The following is a 24,318-nucleotide window of genomic DNA, read 5'->3' as shown; positions in this document are numbered from 1 at the left end:
TTTCACTGCCTTGTACTTGCCAAGTAGGCTAGGCTAGCTGGCCAGTGAATCTAGGAAATCTATCTGCCTCTGCCTCCCCAGTGTGAAAATTATAAGTACACACAACTTCCTTCTGTGTGTGTGTGTGTGTGTGTGTGTGTGTGTGTTCAGAGGGTGGAACTTCAGTTTGGACTTTCCCAGGCTGAATTAACTCCCCAGCCTGAGAGTTTACATGACCCCAGCTACAGAGTTATAAGTATACAAACCAAACATTTATTGATAGTAAGTCATAAATTGATAGTAATTCTCTGGGGTGGAGAGATCACTTAGAATGTAAAAGCACTTGTCACATTAAAACAACAAAACAAATAACAACAGTAAAACCTGATGACTTAGATTCTATCCCGGGATGGAGGGATAGAACCAAGTCCTGAAAGTCATTCTTTTACCTCCACATTTGTGATGTGACATGCACATGCCCACACTCATAAACACATATACAACGATAATACTAAAAAAATTGTCTGGTACACATGTAATTTATGAAAACATTTCTTAATGGTGAAAGTGAATTTGCATATGAATGAGAAAAATGTGCTTTTTGTTTTTATATTAAAGAATTAAATTTGAACTAGATATTTGATAATGTAGGATTTAGATCATCTTATACATTCTTCAGATTTGATCAGTATTTAATTTTGTGATGTCTGTGCTGAGAACTTCATATAAATACATAGTACCAAGCAGCAGAAATATGTCTAGAGCCATTTCAGAAATTGTTGGAAATTTTGACCTAATCTGAAGCCAAAATTCACATAATGATATTTTATGAAACTCAAGGGAATGACTCAAATAGCAATTTTCTTTCATATCCAACATTGTAATATAATACGGCACAAAGACACACTAATTTGATATCTATATGCTAAGGAATGCCAGTTGAAAAATATTGAGTCTTTTTCTTTTCTGTAGTCAAACCACCATTTTTCATAAGAGTAGGAAACTCTAAGTTTGGTGAACTACTACAGTGTCCATAGAATAGAATCATCTTGAATCTGTGCCAAGATGTTCCTTTCAGGCAGCATGTGTTGGTGCAGTGGGTTCTGACACCTGCACTTCCATTTCCATGTGCCATGTGAAGAACCAAGCTTTGGTGAAGAACCAAGCTTTGGTCAAGTCTCACCACTCAGCCATTCCAGTTCCTTTGGTTCATATAAAATAACAGAGAGGGGGTGTTACACACCCATAACTTAGAATGGTGTTTTGTTATTTTTAAAGGCTCCTGTTAAGTTCCTGACAACGGTTCTTGGCAAAAGCAATCTGCAGTTTTCAGGAATGAATATAAAACTGACTGTTTCAACAAGCAGCCTTACACTGATGAACCTTGACAACCAACAGGTAAGATAGCCAACGATTATAGTTTAGCATCCCAGTGTTTTTCTTGGAAGTCTGTGGATAATAAAGAGAATAACAGGAGAGAGTGTGCTTACAATTTAATAAGCCAAAAGGGGAAATTTCCCAAGACGGATACACATCAGTAATTAGAATTCCTAACGGTGTTACTAACTATTCCTGGGGAGTTAAACTGCCTTCAAAACCACTTACTGTTCCTAATTAGCTCTGTACAAAGATCAAAGGATAAAAGGACATAGTTAATATTGCTTGACAATTAATACGCCCGATGTGCTCATTGGACTGGGGTATTCAGATGACGGACAGACAGCAAAGGTGGTGTTGGGTTAATGTGTTGGGTTATCATGTTATGAGGATTTCCCTGGGAGTAGGGTACTGGGCAACATTTCCCTCCCTTCTCATAGGGCCCCACTGACAAACTGAAGTAAAGTTTCACCAGAGTTCCCTGGGGAACCAACAAGCTGATTAGGCTCACTTACTAAACATAGGTCAAAGGGTGACAGGTAGGAGCATAGATGGCCTTAAAACAGTCACTCTGAAAAGTCTGCACCCAGCATGGATGATGACTCTTCTGTGGCTGTGAAGATGGAGCCCCCTCCCCAGTCCTTCCCACCTTAGAGAGTTGTAGCCATTCTCTGAGGTCACATGCAGTAAGGGCAGAATTGTATTCAACTGGCTGGGAAGAGTGGCTGAATACTCTCCTGAGGGGCCTGTGACCCTCCTTGCCCCTCCTTCTTATGAGGTAACATTGACAGACTTGTTGACTGATCTCTTGCAAGTGGTTACAGCTGAACTCTTGAAGATGGGAACAATTTGGCTGGAGAATAGTCCCAAGCAAAAGCAGCTAACTGAAATGTGTGCAGAAAATGACATCATTTTCCTCCTTTAACTGTTTATGATGCCATGGTCTGCTTGGCTTTGCCTGCAAACATTGTTCAGTACAGAGTCACAACACTGCAACAAGATGTAAAAGATTCATAGACACTGGCCTAAACATGGATGGGGACTACACTGTAAGGTCCTCATGCCTGATGTCGCTCTGTGTGTAATATGTAGTAACTAACACTGTTGAGGATAACTTTTATTATAGGGAGTGCTGTTGATCAAGGATTCATGGATGATTCAACCTCACCGGCGATGACAAAGCACTTAAGATGTTTGAGACCTCATTGGGGCTTGCCATGTGGTGACAGTTACCCTTCATCATTGAACTTCAGGTCTCCTCATTGGTGACCTGTGCATCACAGTACCTATCTGCAAGGCTTTTTGGATTTGAATGCTGTGTTATATGGTTATTTAGAGGGCTAAGTGAGGTAATGAACACAAATCACTTAGCACAATACTGGCAATATTGCTGATAGTGCCCAATATTGTCCATTCATTCTTCCTCCATGGCCTCCCCAGACCCATACCCAGCACTTGGGAGGACAAAAGCATAATAAGTAAAATTGTCAACAATCTCATTGCTTTTTTTTTTCTAACTTCAAAACCAGAATAAAATGCACTGCTCACTCAACAGTATAAAATACCTCAGAGGACACTGGCAAACATGAAACAACTCATGAGGCCTTTCTAGTTGGGTGTTGATTATTTATTCAAGTGTAGGTGATACCTATAGTGGGGACGATCGTTGCATAGCCTTGAGAAGCAAATGTAGAAGATGCAACACAAGTAAATTCATCCATCTATCCATCCATCCACCCATCCAGCCATCCAGCCATCCATCCATCCATCCATCCATCCATCCATCCAGCCTGACCTCAAGGTATCTGTATCTGTAAGCTGGGTGCTGGTTTTACTTGCATATGGCACCATGGGGACTCGCCGTGTTTAGGGAATGACATCTTATTGAGCTACTCAAATTGCTCATTGTTTTTAAGAGGCAAAGCTGGAGATAAGGTGACAGTCTCAAGTGTAGAACCTAATAATCATTTTTGTGTCTTTGAGACAGGGTCTCTCTATGTAGTCCTGACTGTCCTGGAACTTGCAGTGTTCATCAGACTACCCTTCAAGTCATAGAGGTCCTGCCTCCTAAGCGCTGGGATCATAGGTGTGCACCACCATGTTCAGCTAATAATTCTTTCCTAAATGGCCCTTTCCATGGGGAAGACTAAAGTGAACCGGGAGGTGGAAAAGCAGTGGGGCTGTGGTGCATGCGGTGGTGAGGCATCGTCTAGTCTGTTTCTATTCTCCACTACACTTCTTTAACCACAGCAGTCTGAGGTGTGCTGTGTGACTTTTGCTTGGGAGATGTCAACAAACATCTGTTCACCCCACGTTAAGGCACAGGAATGACAGACAGTTCCACCCAATTCTAGCTTAGTGAGCAGTGAGTTTGTTGAGACTACTTATAGGAGAATGGATGACCGGCAACTTACAGGTGCCTGGATGACCTGAAAGGTAGCTGCATTGGGAGGCAGGGGAGTGTGCATCCAGCAAGGATGAGGACTCACAAAAGCTGCAACTCTGAGGCCTCCTGCACAATTATCCCTAGCTGGGCTAGAGACTCGCAGAGAAGTCTTCTGAACTCCATGGGAGCCATAGTATGAGCATGTGAAGCGAAGCGTGTGTGCATGTACGTGTGTGCACACACACACACAAACCTTAAAATAAAAAATGCCTTTATAAAAGATGCTGGGCATGATGGCACATACCTTTAATCCCAGCATGCAGGAGGCAGAACTCTGTGACTATGAGCTCAGCCTGGTCTAGTTCCAGGACAGCTAGAGCTACACAGTGAGACCCTAACTCAACAAAAGATAAATACAAGAGGGTCCAGTGAGAAAAAGAGCTTACCACCAAGCCTGGTGACCTGTGTTTGATCCCTAAGCCCCACATGGTGGGAAGAGAGAATCAACTCCTGAAGGTTATCCTTTGACCTTTGTTTACTGTGGCATGCACCCTATCCATATATACATAAATATAAATATTTATATAATAAATGCAGAATAAAAGAGACAAAGAAATACCAATGCATGTCTTCTCCTCTTAACTTCCAAGATATACTTTGGTCCCCCAAAACATTCAAATTTATGGATATTTGTATTATTTTCCAGGGGAGATGTGAGCAAAGGTCTATTTACAGCAGGTAAATACCAATAAAAGATCAGATAAATGATTCCCTCAAGTCCAACAAGTGAGGCAATCAATTTATTGGTTAAGTAAAAAGGAGGGCTGAGGGGTTACTCATGGGAGTGTTTGCAGCTGCTCTATCAAAAAGTCCCACCCTAACATGGGTGACAGCTTCCCAAACATCAGAGTTCCCACCTTCAGTTAACTTCCCACCTTTCATGTTTTAGCACCTACTGAAACCACACATAACTGGGGCAAAATTATGTACAGGTGCTTTGGAGATACAGGAGCAACTGAAATCTCAGGTGAGGGTCTAAAATTACTAACAGGCCCAATCTCAGGGAAGTTCTCTCTCTCCCTTCACATAGACCCCAGAGATCAAACTCAGGTCATCAGGCTTGGTTATATGGCAGAAGGTCCCTTTACCCACTGAACCACTTCAGCAGCCTCCCAACCAAGATGAATGTAAAACCAACCAACCAACCAATCCCATGAAACCCAGGAGTTATCCTAGCTCTGTCCTGTTTTGGTTGCCATGGTGGCATCAGCAGGGACACAGTGCTAATACATCATTTTTCTTCTCAAGGAACTCCAGCATCTTCACCAAATAAACCACAGCAATACATTCACAGAGCGGGTTTTATAGGCTGGCCAAGTCTTCCAGAAAATTCTGAAATTTGCTTTAACTTCCCAGAACCCATTTTTCGGGTATTTGAACCTGGTTTACGGTGTAAGCACTGGCTGTTTAAATGTCAAGACGGAGGCAGTGACACACACAGCAAGAGAGCCCTGTAAAAGTATGTATGCAAAGCTACTAGACAAAGCAGAAGACACAGAACAAGAAAATTTATTATCGCCAATGCTGGTGCATAAAGATTAACAAGCATAATTAGAAGGAGGGAGGGGGAGGGGGAGAAAGAGGCAGAGAGGGAGAGAGGGAGAGAAGGAGAGAGAGAATATGAATACCAGGCACCCCCAGGTGGACTTCTGGGTAGGTTTAAAACCTTCAAAGGTTGACAACACAATAGCTCATGAATCTTTTATAGATACAGGCAGGGCTTCTTTTTACTTGGCAATTTTTGCAAACAATTCTTACAATATAAATTTCAGTTACAGTCTTACCATCTGTCAAGGTAAAAAACAGCAAACGAAATTTCCCTGGTATAAAAGGGTATTAGAAAGTCTGTCTTTGGGCTTTCCCATACATTTTAATGCATGAACTTAAACCTTAAAAAGACAGCCTGGTTTTTTTTTCTCTTTACTTTGAAAACCATCACAATGAATTTTTCCGAATTAGAGATCACAGTAGCTTTATAAATCATGAAGATACATGTGCAGTCAAAATTCCAGAAGCTTTTGTAACACATTTTAAGATGATAGCACACATGGTAACACGTCTACACTTATACACACATCTACTTTCAATCTTAAACCTCAAATTTGGCCTTTGATAACTAGATGTATATAAATCACAAAGGAGAATTTGGAAAGTTTTTTCTTTTTCCAATAGCCTTTTAGTTCGAATTAAAGATATCTTGTAGATGTATTCCCCCCATTCTTTAAATAGATTCTTGTATTGGCAGTCACGGTTTACTCTTCCAACCCATTTTTAAAAGCTTAACACGAGAAAGCTCTTCTCCAATGTAGGGAAAATCATCTCGATCAACAGTCTGAACCAGAGGTTTTTGCTGAGCCCCTGTGAGACCAAGCAGGAACAATCGGGTCTTTTCTCTTCGCGATTCTCAGGTTTAACACTCCTCCTTCCTCGATTCTCCTTTTCCACAATGCATGTTCGTTCACTGTCCTGTCTTCTATTCCGAGAAACAAAAACCAACTGTTTTTATTTTTTGCACAGAACTATTTGGAATGAACCCCAAAATAGCAGAATGTTGAATCTCTCCCTCTCAGGTAGTTTCCTCCTCTTTCGTCAGCATTTACTCTCGATCAATGATCTCATCACAACCGAGCTCTTCGGTCAGTCGATTGACAACCATCAGCGAAAACAGCTCTTCGATAAAAGCGAGCTGATCGAAAGGGCTCTTCTCGCACCGCGCCTGAAATCCGCCATCCAGGGCATCACCGGCTCGACCCGTTCTCAGGAACACCTTGTTGGCTTCCTCCAGCGCGGCGGACACCCTGTGCATCGCGCCGTTCCAGCGCTCCTCTTCGGGGAACTCAAAGTCGTCCTCCCAATCATCAAACTCGTCACCTTCCAGATCCGCACCAGCCTCGGGGAACAGGCCGCGCTGGGCGCGGGCGGCGGACGGCCCGGCCTCCTCCTCCATGGGGCCCTCCTCCGGGACCGGCCCGCGGGCGCCGCGGCCTACCTCCATATCGCCCTCGCCGGGCAGCACGTCCATCTGCAGCTCGTTGCTTTCTTCGTACAGCTCGCAAAGCTCTGCCATCTCCGCCATGGTGAAAGCAACTCAGCCAAGAAATAAAACACCTTTTGCAGAGACGGGCGCGCGAACGGGCGTGGTGCGCGTGCGCAGGAAAGAGGGCGTGCGTGGTGCGCGTGCGTGGAGCGCGAGCAGACCGGGCGTGCGTGCGCAGGCAAGCAGCCGTGCGTACGCAGGCGAGTGGGCATGCGTGATGATGTGCGTGCGGAGCACGTTTCACGTGCGCAAACGGGTAGGCGGGCGTGGTGCGCGTGCCAGCATGGCGTGCGTGTGCTGGAGTGTAGACCGCCTGGTCCGCGGATGGGCGTGGTGCGCGTGCGCGAGCTCTGTTTTTCCCCCTCCCCCACCACAATGCTTCCCCGACTCCCACCCCACCCTCACACCCACCCAGGACCCGGGATGCTTTTGCTGGGTCTGACCCTGACCTGGAGACCAGCTCTAAGTTTCTTGCCAAGTGCTGGTTTTGCCTAGCTGGAAAGCCCTGGCCTTCTGTCACAGATGCCATCTCTCCTCCACCTCCCTGCCTTCCCAGCATCCTTGTCATTAGGGTGGTCATTACCTCTCATCATTTCAAATCCTCCTAGTCTGTCCTGTGCACTGTGAAAATTTAGCTTTCAGTTTTCTTTTCTTCTGAATTTATTGAAGTTGACCTAACCATAGACAAATTGTGTGTGTGTGTGTGTGTCTGTGTGTGTGTTTGTGTGTGTGTGTGTGTGGGGGGGGGTTCGAGCTCGCTCTCGTATACACCATGGGGAAACTAAACCACATGTGTAAGTACTTTACTAGGATAAGGAAAGGTGGAAAATAGGCTATGCATATTTTAAATAAATACAGATAATCATGCTCCATGGTTGCTCTACAAACTTAAGCTGTAGCCAATAGTGTTTGAGAATATCCACACCCTTGTCATGTATTGTTTTATTGAATTAATAAAATAAACTTGAGTTTTATCAATTGATCTCTCTTTCGTGTGTATGGGTGTTTTGCCTGCCTGTAATGTCTGTGTGCTATGTGTGTGTATTGTGCCTGCAGAGGCCAACAGAGGGCATTGGACCTCCTGGAAATAAAGTCACAGTTGTGCAATGCCCTGTGATTGCTGGGAGTCGAACCCTGGTCCTTAGTGCAAGCATCAGATGCTGTTTACTGCTGAGCCATTTCTCCAGCCCTGATTGCATCTTTATAATCTTTCCATAGCTTTAGTTTATTAAAAGTTGATTCTCTTTCAGTAAGTATAGTGAACATTTGCTCTTTTCCAATGCATCAACTAGCCTTATGTTTGTTTGCTGATTTATAGGCATTCTTTGAGGTCTGTATGAATATACCACTTTTCATTTTTACAGATGTCTTCCTCAAGTCTGTATGCTTAAGGAATCATATATAACTTTTTGTTTGTTGTGCAACAAACAGGGTTTCTCTGTGCAGCTCTGGAACTGCACAGAGCTGTCCTGGAACTTGCTCTGTAGAGCAGGCTGGTCTCGAATTCAGAGATCCACCCTCCTCTGCCTTGTGAGTGCTGGGATTAAAAACGTGCATCACAATGTTCAGTGAAAACTTTTAAATTAGTCTTTAATCAAATAAATTTCCCTCTCTCCCCCCTCACGTTAAGATGTATTTTCCAACTTTAGTAATATAGTGTACTATTTGACAAGGTAAATCTTGTTCACTTGTTTAAGAAACTACTTTAGCTGGTTTTCCCCCTCATGCTTACTCTTCCATATACATTTTTTTTTAAAGCAGCTTGAAAATCTACTACTGACTTTGGTAGCGTTTCTAATAGAATTTCATGGAATTTGTAAATCACTTTAGGGGACAATCATTGACATCTTTGTAATAATATTACCTTCATATCCATAAACTGATATATATCTATATCTACATCTACATCTACATCTACATCTATATCTATATCTATATATCTTTCTACTTAATCAGGCTTAAAATTTTATTCTTTGAGAATTTCACACATTTATATAAATGACATATGATCCTATTCACTCCTCATTTCTCTCCACTAACTCCACTCTGTCCTTCCGACATATCTCTCTTCAAAATTCATATCTTCTGTTTTTGTTTTATTTTTTAATGGCCTACTAAGTCCACTTAGTGTTGCCTCTGCTCATTTGCTGGGGCTCCGGCAACTCATCAGTAACCATCCCTCCAAAGAAGAATGGTTCTTCTCCCAGAACCTATGGTTTGCTAATGGCTCCTCAGTTAGGGATCTGGCCTTCAGAGATCCTCCTTACCAATGCTGGGATTTGGGTTGGCTTGATCTCATGCAGGTATTGTAAGGATAACCATAGATGCTGTGAATTCATGGGTGCAATGGCTCTGTCATGTCCAAGAGACAACATTCCATAGCATTCCTCTTTATCATCTGGCTCTTACATAATTTTTGCGAAAGGTCATTTTTATATCCTTCAATTAACTTTCCCCCAAAGTGTTACATGATTCTTACTAGTTTTATATACATGAACATATTTGTATGAAATCTTCCTCTTTACCCATTAAATGCAGTTTCTCATGAGCTGTTATTGATATATGATCTTTGCATGTTGATTTTGTTCTTACTGAAATATTAATACAGAAAAGTGCACAGGTAATGTGTGTGGCTCATCACAAGCTGAATATGTTTGTTTACTTACTACCCAGAAGAAAAGACATTACTTGTGGATCCCAGAAAGCCACTCTTCTGTCTTCTTGTGCCTCATGAATAACCACTATTCAGACTTTAAACAATAGTTCAATAAAAAGTTTGCCAGTTTTGATAAATGAAATGATCTATTGATATATTCTTTGTATTGACTTCTTTTTTAACCCAACAAATGTGTTGTTACATTGTAAGCACTCTACTCTTTGAACACCACCACAGTCACCTTCAGGACTGCTTCTGATTCAGGGCTATTAGAAATAGCATAGTTATTTCATTTCTTAAGAAAACATGTTGTTGCACAAATTTATTCAATTATTGTTGAGTATCCATCTAGGAGCAGTTTTGCTTGGCTGTCTTATATGTACACTCTTAGTAGGTTCTGCCTACTAAGTTTTGCAATCAGGATTCATTGGTAGTTGCATAGCTGGTATTTTAATTGACCTTTAAAACCTATACAAAGCAGCTGTTGTACTGTGATTTCCAAACACAAGCAAACAAATTAGAATCTCCAATAAAACAATCATTTTGGGCTAATTGGTGCAGTTTTTTGGCTAGTCATACTTTATATCAAAAGTCTTTAAAATTTTCAATTGTTTTTAGATTTATGTGTGGGTGTTTTGCCTATTTGTATGTACTATGTGCATGTTCCGTGCCCCTAGAGGCCAGAAGAGGGCTTTCAATCTCCTGTAACCAGAGTCACACATGACATGTGGGTGCTGTGACTGGAACCTGGGTCCTTAACCACTGAGCAACCTCTCTAGCCCCCATGTTAGAAGTCTTAATATTAGTGTGTTTGGATACATAGTAGTGAATGACTAAAACAAAAGTAAATATACTAAGTCTATAAATAGAAAAAAATATATGAAGGGAAGTGGGACAATGTGCCAGTTAAAGTGATAAAACACGTTTCCAACACTTTTTTTTTTCCTGTTTTTAACTCTCAGCTCTCAGTTTTTCTGGAAAGAAATTTTTATATTCCAGAAGGCTTCATCCACATGAAAGCAAAAAAATATCCCCTTGGGCAAATGTGGGTGATCCTTACTGGCAGACAGAAATATTGTCCTTCTACTGATCTCAGCTCCTCCCACAAAACACTGATTGGCTGTATTCAAAGTGTGGTATTTAGTAGATTGCTGATTGGATAGTTAGACCTAGCGCCTATGTCTACCTAGGTGAGGAGGGGCAGAGAGAAAGGCGTGTCAAGTCCATGAGTTAGATGGGGTATTTAGGTGTGGATACATAGTTTAATGGTAGAATAAATCCTTAGGATAAACAATGCTTTAGTTTCAATCCCAATAGCAAAACAATAACAAAAGAGTTTATTTTAGAATGCAGACAGTGTAGCTTCTAAAGGAATGCTAAGCAGGTAGAAACAAATCAAACACATTATAGCGTTAAAATGTTTAATTTGCTTTTGTTTTCCAGATTATTGCTAATCATCAAATGCAATCGATTTCATTTGCCTCTGGAGGGGACCCTGTAAGTTTAAATTTGTAAAAGTTCTTTTTGTGAGTCCTAAGAATATTCATATGCAGAATATTAACTACTTCATGTCTTTTCCAGATATTGCAATTTGTTAAATGCTTCATGTATCAGATAGAAAACAAAACAAAACAAAACACCCACAGTGGTTTGAGCAAACGTTTCCTGTGTCAGTATTTTAAAAGATTGGGCTTACTAGAAGGACTGCTAGCCCTCTGTGGTGTTAGTGGACACTGAGTTATCATCTGGTAAATTTTCAGTTAACATCAAAATTGTGAGAACTGTGTGTTCTGTGTGCACTGCTGTTTTTCTTCCAGAATGTTCCCCAACAGCAGACTAAGCAGGCTATCAATTGGATTTAATACAAGATGGGAATCCCATTCACCATCATAGTTGTCAGCCAAGGCCAACAAGGCCAATCTATAATGATCATCCAGATTTGTGTAAACCTTGGAGACACCGATCAACCATGGAGGGAGAATCCATAGTTCCTCTCTGTCAAGAGGCTGAGTAGTGCTCACTTCCCACAGACTGTACAGGGGTTCTCTCTGAGAATATTTTCCAAAGTGTCATTCCTTGAATCCTCACTATGTTGCATGATATTTGATCACACGGTGAACCCTGAGATTGTTGTTTACTGAAAAAAGCTAATTCTAGTTGTGGTATGTCTCAGCCTTAGCACACACTGTTCATCCCTTTAGCTGGAACTGAGACAAAAACCATTAGTACACATCTTTAATCCCAAACAATGAAGGTAAAGTTAGTTTGTAGAAGGAAACACCTGTGCTTGAAAGTGATTTCTAATTGAGTGGCAGAAAAAGTGACAAATCAGAAAAAGATTTGACAGAATAGGATAAGCCCAAGTCTTATAAGAAGAGAGGAAAAAGAAGCTACTTAAAACAGAACAGTGCAGAAAAGAGAGGGGAGGGGGGGGAAGGGGGGGGTTTACTGATAGCAAAAAAAAAAAAAAAAAAAAAAAAGCTGGGCAGCTAGGTACAGGTGAAGATAGAATGAGCCAGAGAATGTGTGAAGGAGCCAGAAGATCAGAACAGATTGTTAGAGTTAGTTTGAGGTCAGGCAGAGCAATTCATTCAGAAGCTGAGAGAAGTCAGATTGAGTCAGTCAGCTTGGAGAGGGGTTTGAGCCAGAACAACTGAGTTAAGTCAGCCAACCAGTGTTCAGAAAGAACAAGAAAAGTGAATTTATTCTTCTGTAAATCTCAGAGGCTAAAAACATTCTAGGCCTAGGTTAGATTGTACAGAGGCTAGAAGCTTCCAGGACTAGACTTAGGTTAGCAGTCAGAGACAGTAAGAGTCAGAGATGACAATTACATCAGGTGACTAAAAGATACTTTTACATTACTGCTTCGTTTTGGGACCATAGTCCTTACAGAGGGCCTTCATACATCGATAGGAAATTGTTGATCCATTAGCAAAAAGGGCATGTAAGATGGCTTGTGAGCCCATAGAGAGTGTGTGTGTATATATATAAATACACTCTAATCTATACAACTTCATAATCTGACCTCAACTATGGAACCAAAAATTGGATAACAGAGAGAGAGAGAGAGAGAGACAGAGACAGAGACAGAGACAGAGACAGAGAGACAGAGAGAGACAGAGAGAGAGACAGAGAGAGAGAGCACAATGAATCTAGTTGGATATGAGACAGAGAGAGAGAGAGAGAGAGAGAGAGAGAGAGAGAGAGAGAACAATGAGGCTAGATGGGAGAAGAGTGGCAGTTTCTTTTCTCCTTCTAGTCCATTAGATTTCTTATGAAGGGACTCAGGCACACTTCTAAAAAGACTTATTAGTGTATGATGTACTTTTAAAAAATGATGATTGGTGTTTGCCCTGAGATTATCCTGTCTAAGTTCCCGGGGCTGTTGTCATGTTAGGGCTGGTACACAGGCCTTCATTTACTGTACATCCAACAGGATTTGGTTTCGTTCTTCAGAACTGTAAAGTTTTCCATCCCGTCTTAAAATGCTTCAAAGCTTTAAATTAACTGAAGCACTGTCCTTGCCAGAATCAAACTGTCTGCAACCATTGTGGGAAAATGTTTACATCAGTACAATCAGTGGAAACCCTGGGCTCTGCAGTTGAAAAATCCCCTGGCTTGGGGTTTAAATGATGATCTGGCTTGGTATTAGCCCCTCTCCCCCCACCAGTGAAGTTTTATCCTCCTGTTAGGAAGACAGTGAAGGCTAGTGTTAAACATTAGAGTCAAGTACTTGATGAACTAACTTTTCTAAGATTTGGGGTCTTCTTTTGCAAGATAGGGTTAATTCCTGCCGCCCCTGTGTTGCCAGAATTGAGTGAGATAGTTGAGTGAGCTGGACACAGTGACTCTCTCTCTGCATCTGCTTTAGGATCCCCACTGAGCTACTTCAGCTAAATAGCTAGCTGGCCTAGGCACAGGGTAGGTGAAGCCGAGTTAGAAGTCCCATGTGACTCAGCATCATTATTTAAAAATACAGACCGTTGTTTAAAAATTTTTCCTAACCTGTGATGTCTGCTCTCCTTCACTTTTAATTCTCAATGTGTGAGCATCTATTGTAAATGCTGTCCATGCTTTCTCTGTTTCGAAACATGCTGCAGATTTGTGAAAAATTAAGGATATTTCAAATATCTTCTCCTGATATTTGTTCTTTCCTTTTAAGTATTCTGCAGTGCCCCCCCCAACACCAATATTTACAGTCAGAATTTTTAAAACCATTAGAAAATGCAAGGTCATTTGGAAAATGACGAAACAGACCAGGAGGGCCCTCACAGCTTCTTCAGCAGCCCCTGTTCCAGGCTGACACCATAGTGTCTGGTCACTACAGTGCCCAAGTCTTCCATGACCATGACTCCTAAGATAACAGAAAGCAGTGCTCATAGACAGGGCCTTACTTTTTTAGAAGCTATTCCAACCCAGCTTTCTATTTGCCTGAGACATTTACTTAGGTGCGTGCTATTTTTAAAAATGACTTAAGACAAGTTCTGCTGCCCTTGAGATCTGCTTCCTGCATGATTCATTGTGGTTGTTAAGTGGCGACCCTGGAAGGCATTACCAACACAGCTTCTACTTCCTTCCAGTAGACGGCATCTTCCCTCTAGAGACCATTCTAATACTCTGAAATGGCATTGTAGGTATTTTTCCCCTCTGAGAATTAAGATAGCAAAAGCACCTTTAATTATTAAAGCCGTCCCATTCATTAGCTCACTGTTTTCCATAAAAGTTGGAATCTCCAAGTCCTCATTCTCTTGTTTTCACAAAGACAGTGGCATATCTCTTTCTAAAGTCAAGCCATTCATAGGTCCTCTGTCTTGAAATGATTTGCCTCTGCCTATGGATGAAATAACTTATATTTTTGTTGTTTTATTCTGTAAGCTATCTTGCAACACACATGCAATCAAAGACACCAACAGGTTTCTAATAAGCTCATTTTCTGGTGCACACGAATCTGTTTGGACACAGGCCAGTGACGACGCTACACCTCAGCACCCCCTAACTTTGCGGCAGAGGAGTTCTGTACACACTTCAACCGAAGCAGTCATTTCCTAGACAGTTTTAAAGGATTTCTTAGCTGTGTTCTCTCTCTCTCTCTTTTTTTTATTAATGATATAGTCAGACTCTGAATTTTCAGTCTTTATCCTTTCCCCATGAGGGTCAGAAAAATACAGATTTAATTGTTAAGCTCTACTAGGTATACCATAGAGCAATATTTCTCAACCTGTGGGTTGTGGCCCCTCCAGGGGGTCACTTAAGACCATCACAAATATTTACATTATGACACATAACAGTAGCAAAATTAGTTATGGAATAACGATGAAAGTGATTTTATGGTTGGGGGTCCCCACAACATGAGGAACTGTTTTAAAGGGCTGCAGCATTAAAGGGCTGAGAACCTCTGCCATAGAGAAACAGTTGTGTTGAAGGCGTTGGCTCAGTTAGGTCCTAAGGAAGTATTATCTTCCAGTGGTTGCAATTCATTCATTTTAAATCAATTGTTTCTCTCCTTTTATAGGATACTACAGACTATGTTGCCTACGTTGCTAAAGATCCAGTCAACCAACGAGGTATGGAAAAGTAACTTCTGGGTTTTCATATGAGCTGTTAGACACCAACAATAAAAATAAATGGTTATTTCTAATGTACACAGTAATGGGTGGCACACAGGAAGGCCCTGTCTATGAACATTGCTTTCTGTTATCTTAGGAGTTACAGTCATCACAGACTTGGGCACTCTTCTTAAGCTGACCAGGCACTATGGTGTCAGCTTGAAACAGGGGCTGATAAAGGAGAAGCTGTGGTCCCCTCTTGGCCTGTTTCATTGTCTTCTGAATGATAGGCAAGGTGCAAGGAGTGCCATCACCTCAGCGTGACATTGAAGGACTCTAAGAAAACTATGCAAATTTGAACTGGAAATAAATAATCCAACCAGCAGAGAAGAGTGGAAAAATTAACAGGCAGTATTTAAATCTTGGCACTTGAAAGATTCACAAACTAAAAAGCATATGTATTTACGTGTGCAAAAAATAAGCTGTTTTGGTTATGTTAGTGTGGTCTCATTCACCCTGGGTGAAAAAGAAATTGAACACAAACCTCAATGAGGCACTGGTGTTGGTGTGTGTGTGTGTGTGTGTGTGTGTGTGTGTCCCTATGCACTTGTTTTGGAAAAAGCCTAGTGTTCCTTTGAGTTTGAGTATGTAGCTTTTCGGACAAGGTTGATCTTAAACTCACTGTGTAGCTGAGGATAACCTTGAACTTCTGATCACCCTGCCTTTACTTCCTGAATGGGTGGGATTATAGGCATGTATCAGCATGCCCAGCTTTATGCAGTGCTGGGGCTAGAACTCAAGGGATTGTGTGTGCTAAGCAATCCCTGTCCACCTTTAGGCTCAGCTCCAATGTCTCTTCTTTTGAGAGGCCTTCTACTGATGGCATCGCCTGCCTCTAGTCATGTGTGTCCCACCCGAATCATGACCTTGTAGTTTTCTTTCTACCAACAAACCACACTTTGTTGCTGTTTATTTCACATACATGTTTGAACCTTTCACATGTTCTCTATTAGACTGAGATCTCCATGAAGGCAGGGACCTACCCTTCTCACTGTTGTTTCTCAGACCCTTCACAATGGCTCAGACTGTGCCTCAAATGACTGAGTGGATGAGCGGAGTGAGTGTCTCATCCTAGGGTACAACAAGGTTGCCTAGGAAGGGCATCTGTAGGCTGTGCTTCAAGTCAAAAGCCTGAGGTTCCTTAAAAAGTTTGACCTCTCTGGACAGATGTGGTTAGTACTGTTTCTCATCCTCTTGACCTCTCAGGACAGATGTGGTTAGTACTGTTTCTCATCCTCAACCCCGAGACATTCAGACTCCCTTGAGAGATGGGTTTAAGCTAGTTGCCCTCAAATAGAACCTGGGAGTTGTGGAACTTCTTCTACCTTGGTGATGGAATTTGCCTCCAAATATTGGTTAAATGAATGTGGAACTGTGTTTGGGAATCGAAGGAATGGAGGTGGGAATGTGCATGGCATGTCGGGAGGCACAACCACAGGCTGCATAGGGAGGAAGAAGGAAAACACTCTCCCAGGGAGGATAAGGAAGACATAGTAAGCAGGGTCTCGTTCCCTCGGGAAGATGGGTAGAGGTGCTGTTTGCAAAGCAGAGTTCTAGAGAGACTGATCTGGCAGGCTGCAGTAGGTGTGTTCAGAGAGAAACTTGAAACCATGGAGGCAGTGTGATTGTCAGAGTAAAATTATGAGAAGCATTGGTTGGTAGAACTTGACACATAGACGCTTGGTAATTGCTTGCCAAGAAGGATGTGGTCCTGAGAATGGATAGGAAAGAGCAGGTGACGACAAACACTTTAAGATACTCCGCTGAAAGTGAATCGCTGAGCTGCAGAATGTTGAATGGCTAGGAGATGAAGGAGCCAAGAACTGGGACAGCTACCAGCATGGAGCTGCGGGACTAACTGCTTGCTGTATTTGGGAAGACCTCTGAATAACATTTGTTTTTCTTACCATAAAAAGTACAGATGTGGAAGAAGAATCACCACAAATATGAAGCCAGTCTGAGCTATGTGCCGTGCTCCAGGACATATCTGGGTTATAGCCTGAGACCCCGAGTCCCTGAAAAGATGATAAAGAAAAGCCTCTGGAATCCAGGTGTAAATTTGCTTTGGCATCTGTCACTTTGTCATCTTTGGCATTTGTCATCTTAGTTTGTCTCCCTGCTGCTATGATCAAATACCCTAACAGCAGCTTAAGGGTTTATTCTGGTTCCCTGTTTAAGGGTGGCTGTCCTGGCAGGGAAGTCGAGGTTACAGGCACTTGAAACAGCAAGTCATGTCACATCCATCATCAGGAAGAGAAAAAGGTGAAAGCTTGCTTGCTGCTCAGTTTCCTCTCTCTATATATATAGTCCTGGATCCCAGCCAGGTAACGGCACCATACAAAGTGGCTAGGCCTCCTACCTTAGTTAATACAATCAAGATAATTCCTTACAGGCATGCCAGAAGTCATCTGCCAGGCGATTCTACTTTGTTGATAGTTGACACAAACATCAAAGGAATCAAAGCTTTCACTGGGTCTGTGCTCAGTAGGATGTATACAGGTTGAAGCGCAGTGCAACGAGTTAGATACGAGGTGGTGTCCATAAAGACAGGGCTTCAGAGAAGGAAAAAGAACAGAAGCTAAAGAGACACAGGGAAAGAAAAGTCAGAAGCTTACAATACCAAAGATGCAACTCACAGACCACATGAAGCTCATGAAGAAGGAAGACCAAAGTGTGGGTACTTCGGTTCTTCTTAGAAGGAGTAACAAAATACTCATGGGAGCAAATACGGAGACAAAGTGTGGGACAGAAACTGAAGGAGGTGCCGTCTGAAGACTGCTCCACCTGGGTATCCATCCCTTGTGCAGTCACCAAAGGCAGACACTGATGTGGATGCCAGGAAGTGCATGCTGACAGGAGCCTGATATAGCTGTCTCCTTAGAGGCCTGCCAGAGCCTGACATATACAGAGGAGGATGTTCACAGATAACCATTGAACTGATCATGGGGTTCCCAATGGAGGAGTGAGAGAGAAGACTGAGGGAGCTGAAAGGGTTTGTGGCCCCATGGGGAGAGCAAAAATACCAACCAACCAGAGCTCCCAGGGTCTAAACCACCAGCAAGCACATAGGGAGGGACCCATGGCTCCAGCTGTATATGTAAGGGAGGATGGTCTTCTCGGGCATAGGTGGGAGAGAAGGTTCTTGGTCCCTTGAAGGCTGGATGCCCCAGTGTGGGGGAATTTGAGGGCAGGGAGGTGGGAGTGGGTGTGTGGGGGCACATCCTCATAGAAGCAGGAGAAGGAGGGATTGGGATAGGGGGTTTCTGGGTTGGGGAGAAATGGGGAAAGGGGATAACATCTGAAATGTAAATAAAATATCCAATAAAAATTAAATAAAAGTAAAAAAAATAAAATTGCAAAAAAAAGACTATAGAGAGTGGGAAATACCAGTAGGTCACCAGATACCAGAAAAGACTCTGAGTTTTATAGAAAGTGTCATGACTTCTGCCATTGCACTGCAATCACAGTATGATGCTTCTTGCAGTTGTGTCTGTACAGTGATATCAGAGGGCAGAAGTCAGTCTGGAATTGTAGATTCCAAGTCAGATAAGGTCTCAGTAGTTTTAAACAGAGGTCGTCAATTATCTAAATTGCCTGGAGGATGAAGGGCCGAATCTGTGGACTAATAGTATCGGATGAGCATTTACACATAAGTGTTGATGGAGGAGTAGGGATTGCTTGTTCCTGGGGAGCTTGGAGAGATATTGTATGTAGTCCAACATCCCTGGGACTGTCTCCAGTTCCTACTTGCTGCCTAGCATCAACCAGGGGAGATGTAAGGGAAGTTGCCACTAAGAAAGTAGAGATTCTTGTCAACGTGAAAAGGACAAATAGTGAAACAGAGAAACAAGGCAAAGAAAAGTAGCTGGTTGTATTGCACGCTCAACACACTGCAGACATTGTCAGGTGCACTTTGTGCATGTTGACTCATGGCATCTTCACAGCAGTTCATAAAGTAGGTAATAATGGAATGCCATATATATCAGATATATATGGTATATCAGATATATATAATAGGGGATACTGCATAAAGTTGTATATATATGTATATATAATATAAAGTAGGTAATACTTGTATGTCATGTATGTGTATATATGTATGTATGTGTGTATGTATATATAGTAGGTGATTCTGTATAAAGTTGTATATGTATATATAATACAAAGTAGGTAATAATGGTATGTCATGTATGTGTATATATGTATGTATACATATACATACATATATAGTAGGTGATACTGCATAAAGTTGTGTATATATGTTATGTATATATAATATAAAGTAGGTAATACTGGTATGTCATAGATAACAAAACACCATAGTCAAGGCAAGCAGGACATTTTAAATCCAGTCACATGGCACACATCTACATTCTGCAGTCAGGAGGCTGAAGCAGGGAGATAGCAAATTTGAAGCTATATAGAAAGACCTCATCTGGGGAAAAAACCCCACAAGATGATTTTTCCTGAGGCCCCTAGCCAGTAAAGGGTGGAGCAACTCCAAGTCCTGAGCACAAATTCCTTTCAAAAGAACATTACAAGACGCTAAGAAGGAGTGTAGCTTTACGAGCAATCCAGAACCCAAGAGCTATAAATGTCTCCTTTCCTTTTTAAACTTCTAATGTGGGGAAATGGCAAGTGTGGTTTAGAGAAGTGGTTGATTTTGAATGTAACCAACAAGAGCACAGATCCAAACATTCTGTAGGGCAGTTTGACGATTTGCAGTAAGTCTGTTGCCCAGTCCAGCCTTTAAACCAGCAGTTTCATTTCTCAGGAAGTAATTAGGATGTGCAAAAAGATCAAACAATTAAAATCACTATCATGCAATGTTTATATGCTGGAGGTAAATATTAATCCAGTATTCACCTATTAAAAATTAAACCAATCCATAGCATGCGTAATGATGCAGCAATCAAGATTGTTTTAGAAGAATGAGTAATGCCAAAGTGTTCCCTATGATATTAAGTGCACAGACAGAATATGAGCAATCTGTATACTGTGACCTCAGGTAATTTTTGAGGGAGGATTTACACAGAAAAACAAAACAAAACAAAACTGGAAAGGCCTATGTCAAATCATTAATAGCGACTGTCTCCACATACTGAAATTTGGGATGATTTTAACTTTCTTTAGGTTACTTTTATTTTCTTCAATTCTAACAATGAATATTTGTTATATATTTTTAAATGTCCTAAATCCCTGAATAAAAATAATGGAATCAGAAAAGTGACATAACATTGCTTAGTGAATTAGAGTTATCTTGAGGGAGAATAGTTCTGTGCAAGTGTTACTGGGGATTGGGATTGCCTTTTATAAGCCCTTAGTCAATAATAAAATAATCTTAAAATGGACTCTGAAGGAAACTCAAAGTTCATTTTATTAGAGTTTAAGGGAAAAGTCACAGGACAGATAGGCTGTAAATCCTGGCAGCTGCTTTGGAGAGGAGGTAGGGCAGATTAGGGGAGCCAGCCAGGCCTTTGAATTAGGGTCAGCAATGGGAGTCTGGAACCCACTACACAAGTGGGATTATGGGGTCCTCATAGAAAACAGTGAGAAAGCCCGAGTACCAGGGCAAATATGCCTAAGATTTTTGGTTGGTATTTGGTGAAGAGATAGAAAGTGGGGTGGAGGTGGGGTTAGGCTCTTTAGTTACAACTCTAAAAAGCAGAAGGCTTGCCAACAGAGATCTGCAGACAACCGCACAGACAGAGAGACCACCAGGGCAGTAAGGGGTGGCCTCCTCACCAGGAGATGATGGGCCCAGTTGGATTCAGTAGCTTACAGTGTTCTAATCATTGAGGCGTGTGGAAATGCCATCCATTCCTCAGACCAGGAGGAAGCGGCTTTCCCTTCATCAGCTTTCCTCAGCAAAGCCTAGTACTCCAACCTTTTCATTGGGTAAATGGGAGGTGAGGCCCCAAACTGACCATGAGCTAGGCATCTGTCCTTAATGCCCTCCAAGCCTGCTTCTGCGGGTTTGGCACTTGAAGCCAAGAACGGGTCTTAAGGGCTGGGAGATAGGAAGATAGACAGAGGCGAAAGGGAAGCGGAAGAGGGAAAGAAGAGACGAGGGGTAAGGTCACCAACAGAGGACTCCAGAACGGAAGGGGTTAAGGCTTTCAATCGAAGGGAGAAGTCTGAGGTGGTGTGAGAAAGGGGTCTGGTGAGAATGACCTTCTTAGGAGGAATAGCACTTTTTCCTGGAGAGGACACCAGGATGGTCGCACTCTGGAATAGTAGGAGACTGAAGGAAAGAAAACAGCATTCAGTTCAGCAGAGAGCCCACAGACGAGGTGACCTCAGAACGGCTCGAGCCAGATAGCAAGGGTGAGGAGGAAAGCTCGGTGGCAGGAAGTGGAGGTGGGCACAGGAGACCAGACTTCCTGCTAATAATCCTCAGTGTGCCTCCCTGCCCCCACCCTCCCTCTGCTGTGTACCTGGTTCAACGTTTCCATCCAGATTAAGCTGGTATTACATTTTCCTATCTTGGCTAGGGCCCTGTGATTAACTCATCAGTTTATGAAAGGCTTTCTTTGTAGAGAAGGTAAGTTAGAAATGTCAGTATTAAGTCCGGCCTTCTCCTGTAGCTGATGTGAGGAAGTCCCTCCTGTCCTCTGCTCTCCAGTCTGCGGCAGGTTAAGGAGGTTTTCCTACTGTATCTGAACCTAGTCTGAGAAGAGGTCCTGGTTTACCTGGACTATTTATGTATAGGAAAGCCATGGGCTGAATATTGAAAGAGAATTGTAAAACCAACACCCCTGCCAATGAAAACAAACCTAAATGAACCTGCTAACTTATATTTGTATTTATGCTTATAAAGTACGTAGACTACTGTCTGTGAATCTACTGAGTCTGATGCTTCAGGAGGCATGTATTCCATTTGCGTCCCACAGCGCCATCTGGTGGATTAGCTGAGTCATTGACCTTTATTGCAAGATCTAACTCTAGACAAACGTTGATCTTTATGAAAAAATGAACAGTCTGAGAGTGGTGGTGTAAGCCTTTAATATCAGCACTCAGGAGACAGAGGCAGGTGGATCTCTGTCAGTTCAAAGCCAGCCTGGTCTACAGAGAGAGTTCCAGGCCAGCCAGGGCTACATAGTGAGTTCCAGGAGGAGGTATGACACTGGGGGTGGGCTTTGAGGTTTCAGAAAAGCTCATTCCACTCTCAGTCAGCTCTCTCTGCCTCATGATGCTTGTGGACCAAGATGTAAGCTGTAAGCTAACTGTGTCATTGCCATGCCTGTCTGCCTGCTGCCATGCTCCTAGCCATGATGGTCATGGACACACCTTCTCAGAAACTTAAACAAAACTCGTTAAAAGGCCTTCTACCCGCCAAGAGTGATAACCATTCTTTTGTGTATTTTACCGTTAGGAACCCTAGTGAAGGGAAATGCTAAGATTCCCATCATTCTTACTGATGCTCACAGGTAGAACGGTGAGCTTGGGAAATAAACCAGTGTGTGCAGTGTCCAGATGTGGACAGCAGAGCTCAGGCTGCCATGGCTGTTTTCATGTCACCAAGAATCACTTGGGGACATTGGGACTTCTTATGTATTGTCTTTTTCCCTTAGCCTGCTAGCTGTAGGTAGGGTGGATCCTGACCTGGAATTCTGGCATTTTGTATGTGATTCATGGCGGGTTCCCATGCTGTTTCCCTGTGATCATGTGATCAAACTAAAAGAGAGTTTGAAGAGCAGTACTGTCAAAATAGGGGTGTTTCCTAAGACGAGGTGGGGTGTGGCCTAGGGTAGCCTGCCATGTGCATGGGGAGAGATAGGCACCCTTGGGTCTTTTTCTTTTTTCTGTTTACTTTTTCCCTGTTTTACTTTCTGTTCCATCCTCTTAAAAAAGCCAGCACGGAGTAATTGAAGCAAAGCAGAACATTATTTTGGAGAATCTGCCTACGGACAGACAAAACCAAAACCTCTAGGCGTTCAAGTCAGAGAAATTGAAAACAACAACAACAAAAAAGCTGAAGCATTTTTGAGTGTTTAGAGTGTGCTCCAGTGGCAAAGGGTTAGTGCTTTCTGTGTGCCCAGCCTGGTTGTCCTGCTCCGCAGAGGTTTAAAGCTAGTGTGAACTAAAAAATGCCAGACTTTCTCTAAAGTAGACAGACAGCCTGTCCTGTTGTCCTCATAAGTGAGGGCCTGGCTGTTGACTCACGCCATAGTTACTTTTCTAGTACTGTGACAAAACACCACGGCCAAGGCAACTTGTCAAAGAAGGAGGATTTAGTTTCAGAGAGTGATCCATGATCATTATGGTGGGGAGCATGGCATTCCGTAGGCAGGCACCGTGCCTGAGCAGTAGGCCAAGAGCTCACATTTGATCCACAGGCACAAGGCAGAGAAAGCTAACTGGGAATGGCAAGGGCTTTTGAAACCTCAAGGCCCACCCCAGTGACACGCCTCCTCCAACGAGGCCACACCTCCCAATCCTTCCCCCAAAGTTCCACCAACTTGGGACCTCATTCAAGCTTCTGAGCCTATGGGGCTTGGGGGATAAGCATTCCCATTCAAGCCCCCCGCAAGTAGCACATTCAGGGTGGTGGCACAATTGGAGTTTGAACTCGGCTCTGGATCTTTCTCACAGAGTACTTCTAGGCTCCCATCCTCTTAACCTCTCTCACGGGAAATCACTGTTGTCTGTTTACGTATGTATGCTGGAATCTCCTGCCCCCTGCCCCCCACGCCCCCAGCCTTCCTTAGTTTTATCTCTTTTCAACCCAAAGGGAAAAAGTTACAGCAATTTTGGTTCTATTTTGCAATCATTCTCATTTTGATTTTGTTTTTTAATTGAGCCACATATGTATGAGATTAGAAATGAGAAAACAAGAAGACCTCAGGTAAATGACCTCTCTGTATAATGTGATACAACTTACCTTGTTCCATCTGAAGAACATGTCTTACAGGCCAGAGTGGTGATACTTGCTCAGTGAGTAAGGATACTTGCTACCAAGCCTGAGTTTGATTGCAGGGGCTCACATGGTGAAAGGAGTGAACTAATTCTAGCAAGTTGTGCTCTGATCCACATTAGAGCACACACACACACACACACACACACACACTTATAAGTAATTGCAAAAAATTAAGACAATCTAAAGCATGAGCCCTAAATATCTGACTTGATATTTTTTGAAACAGTTTCTCTGTGTAACCTGTCTGTCTTAGAACCCACTCTGTAGACCAGGTTGACCTGGAACTGACAGAGATCC

At 42.5% G+C, this 24,318-nt stretch overlaps 2 protein-coding genes across 2 annotated transcripts in view; one reads left to right on the top strand and one right to left on the bottom strand.

Annotated features, from left to right (window-relative positions):
* Shc4 (SHC adaptor protein 4) overlaps positions 1-24,318 on the top strand; it is a 91,812-nt gene that overhangs the window by 45,469 nt on the left and 22,025 nt on the right. The window contains exons 4-6 of the mRNA XM_034496148.2: positions 1,258-1,377; positions 10,939-10,992; positions 15,008-15,059. Coding sequence (XP_034352039.1) covers positions 1,258-1,377; positions 10,939-10,992; positions 15,008-15,059 — 226 coding nt within the window. The remainder of the gene's footprint in view (positions 1-1,257; positions 1,378-10,938; positions 10,993-15,007; positions 15,060-24,318) is intronic.
* Positions 5,294-6,984, bottom strand: Eid1 (EP300 interacting inhibitor of differentiation 1). Its single transcript, XM_034496149.2, has one exon. The coding sequence runs from the start codon at positions 6,876-6,878 to the stop codon at positions 6,399-6,401; it is 480 nt and encodes a 159-aa protein (XP_034352040.1). The 5' UTR covers positions 6,879-6,984; the 3' UTR covers positions 5,294-6,398.

Source organism: Arvicanthis niloticus, chromosome 2 (assembly GCF_011762505.2).
Source record: "Arvicanthis niloticus isolate mArvNil1 chromosome 2, mArvNil1.pat.X, whole genome shotgun sequence".
Lineage (NCBI taxonomy): Eukaryota > Metazoa > Chordata > Mammalia > Rodentia > Muridae > Arvicanthis > Arvicanthis niloticus.
Note: the sequence above shows the minus strand (reverse complement) of the source record. Positions and strands in the feature narration are given on the sequence as shown.

What these genes read in the sequence shown, in the direction of transcription:
- Eid1 (XM_034496149.2), bottom strand. Translation starts at nt 6,878, where the DNA reads ATGGCGGAGATGGCAGAGCTTTGCGAGCTGTACGAAGAAAGCAACGAG.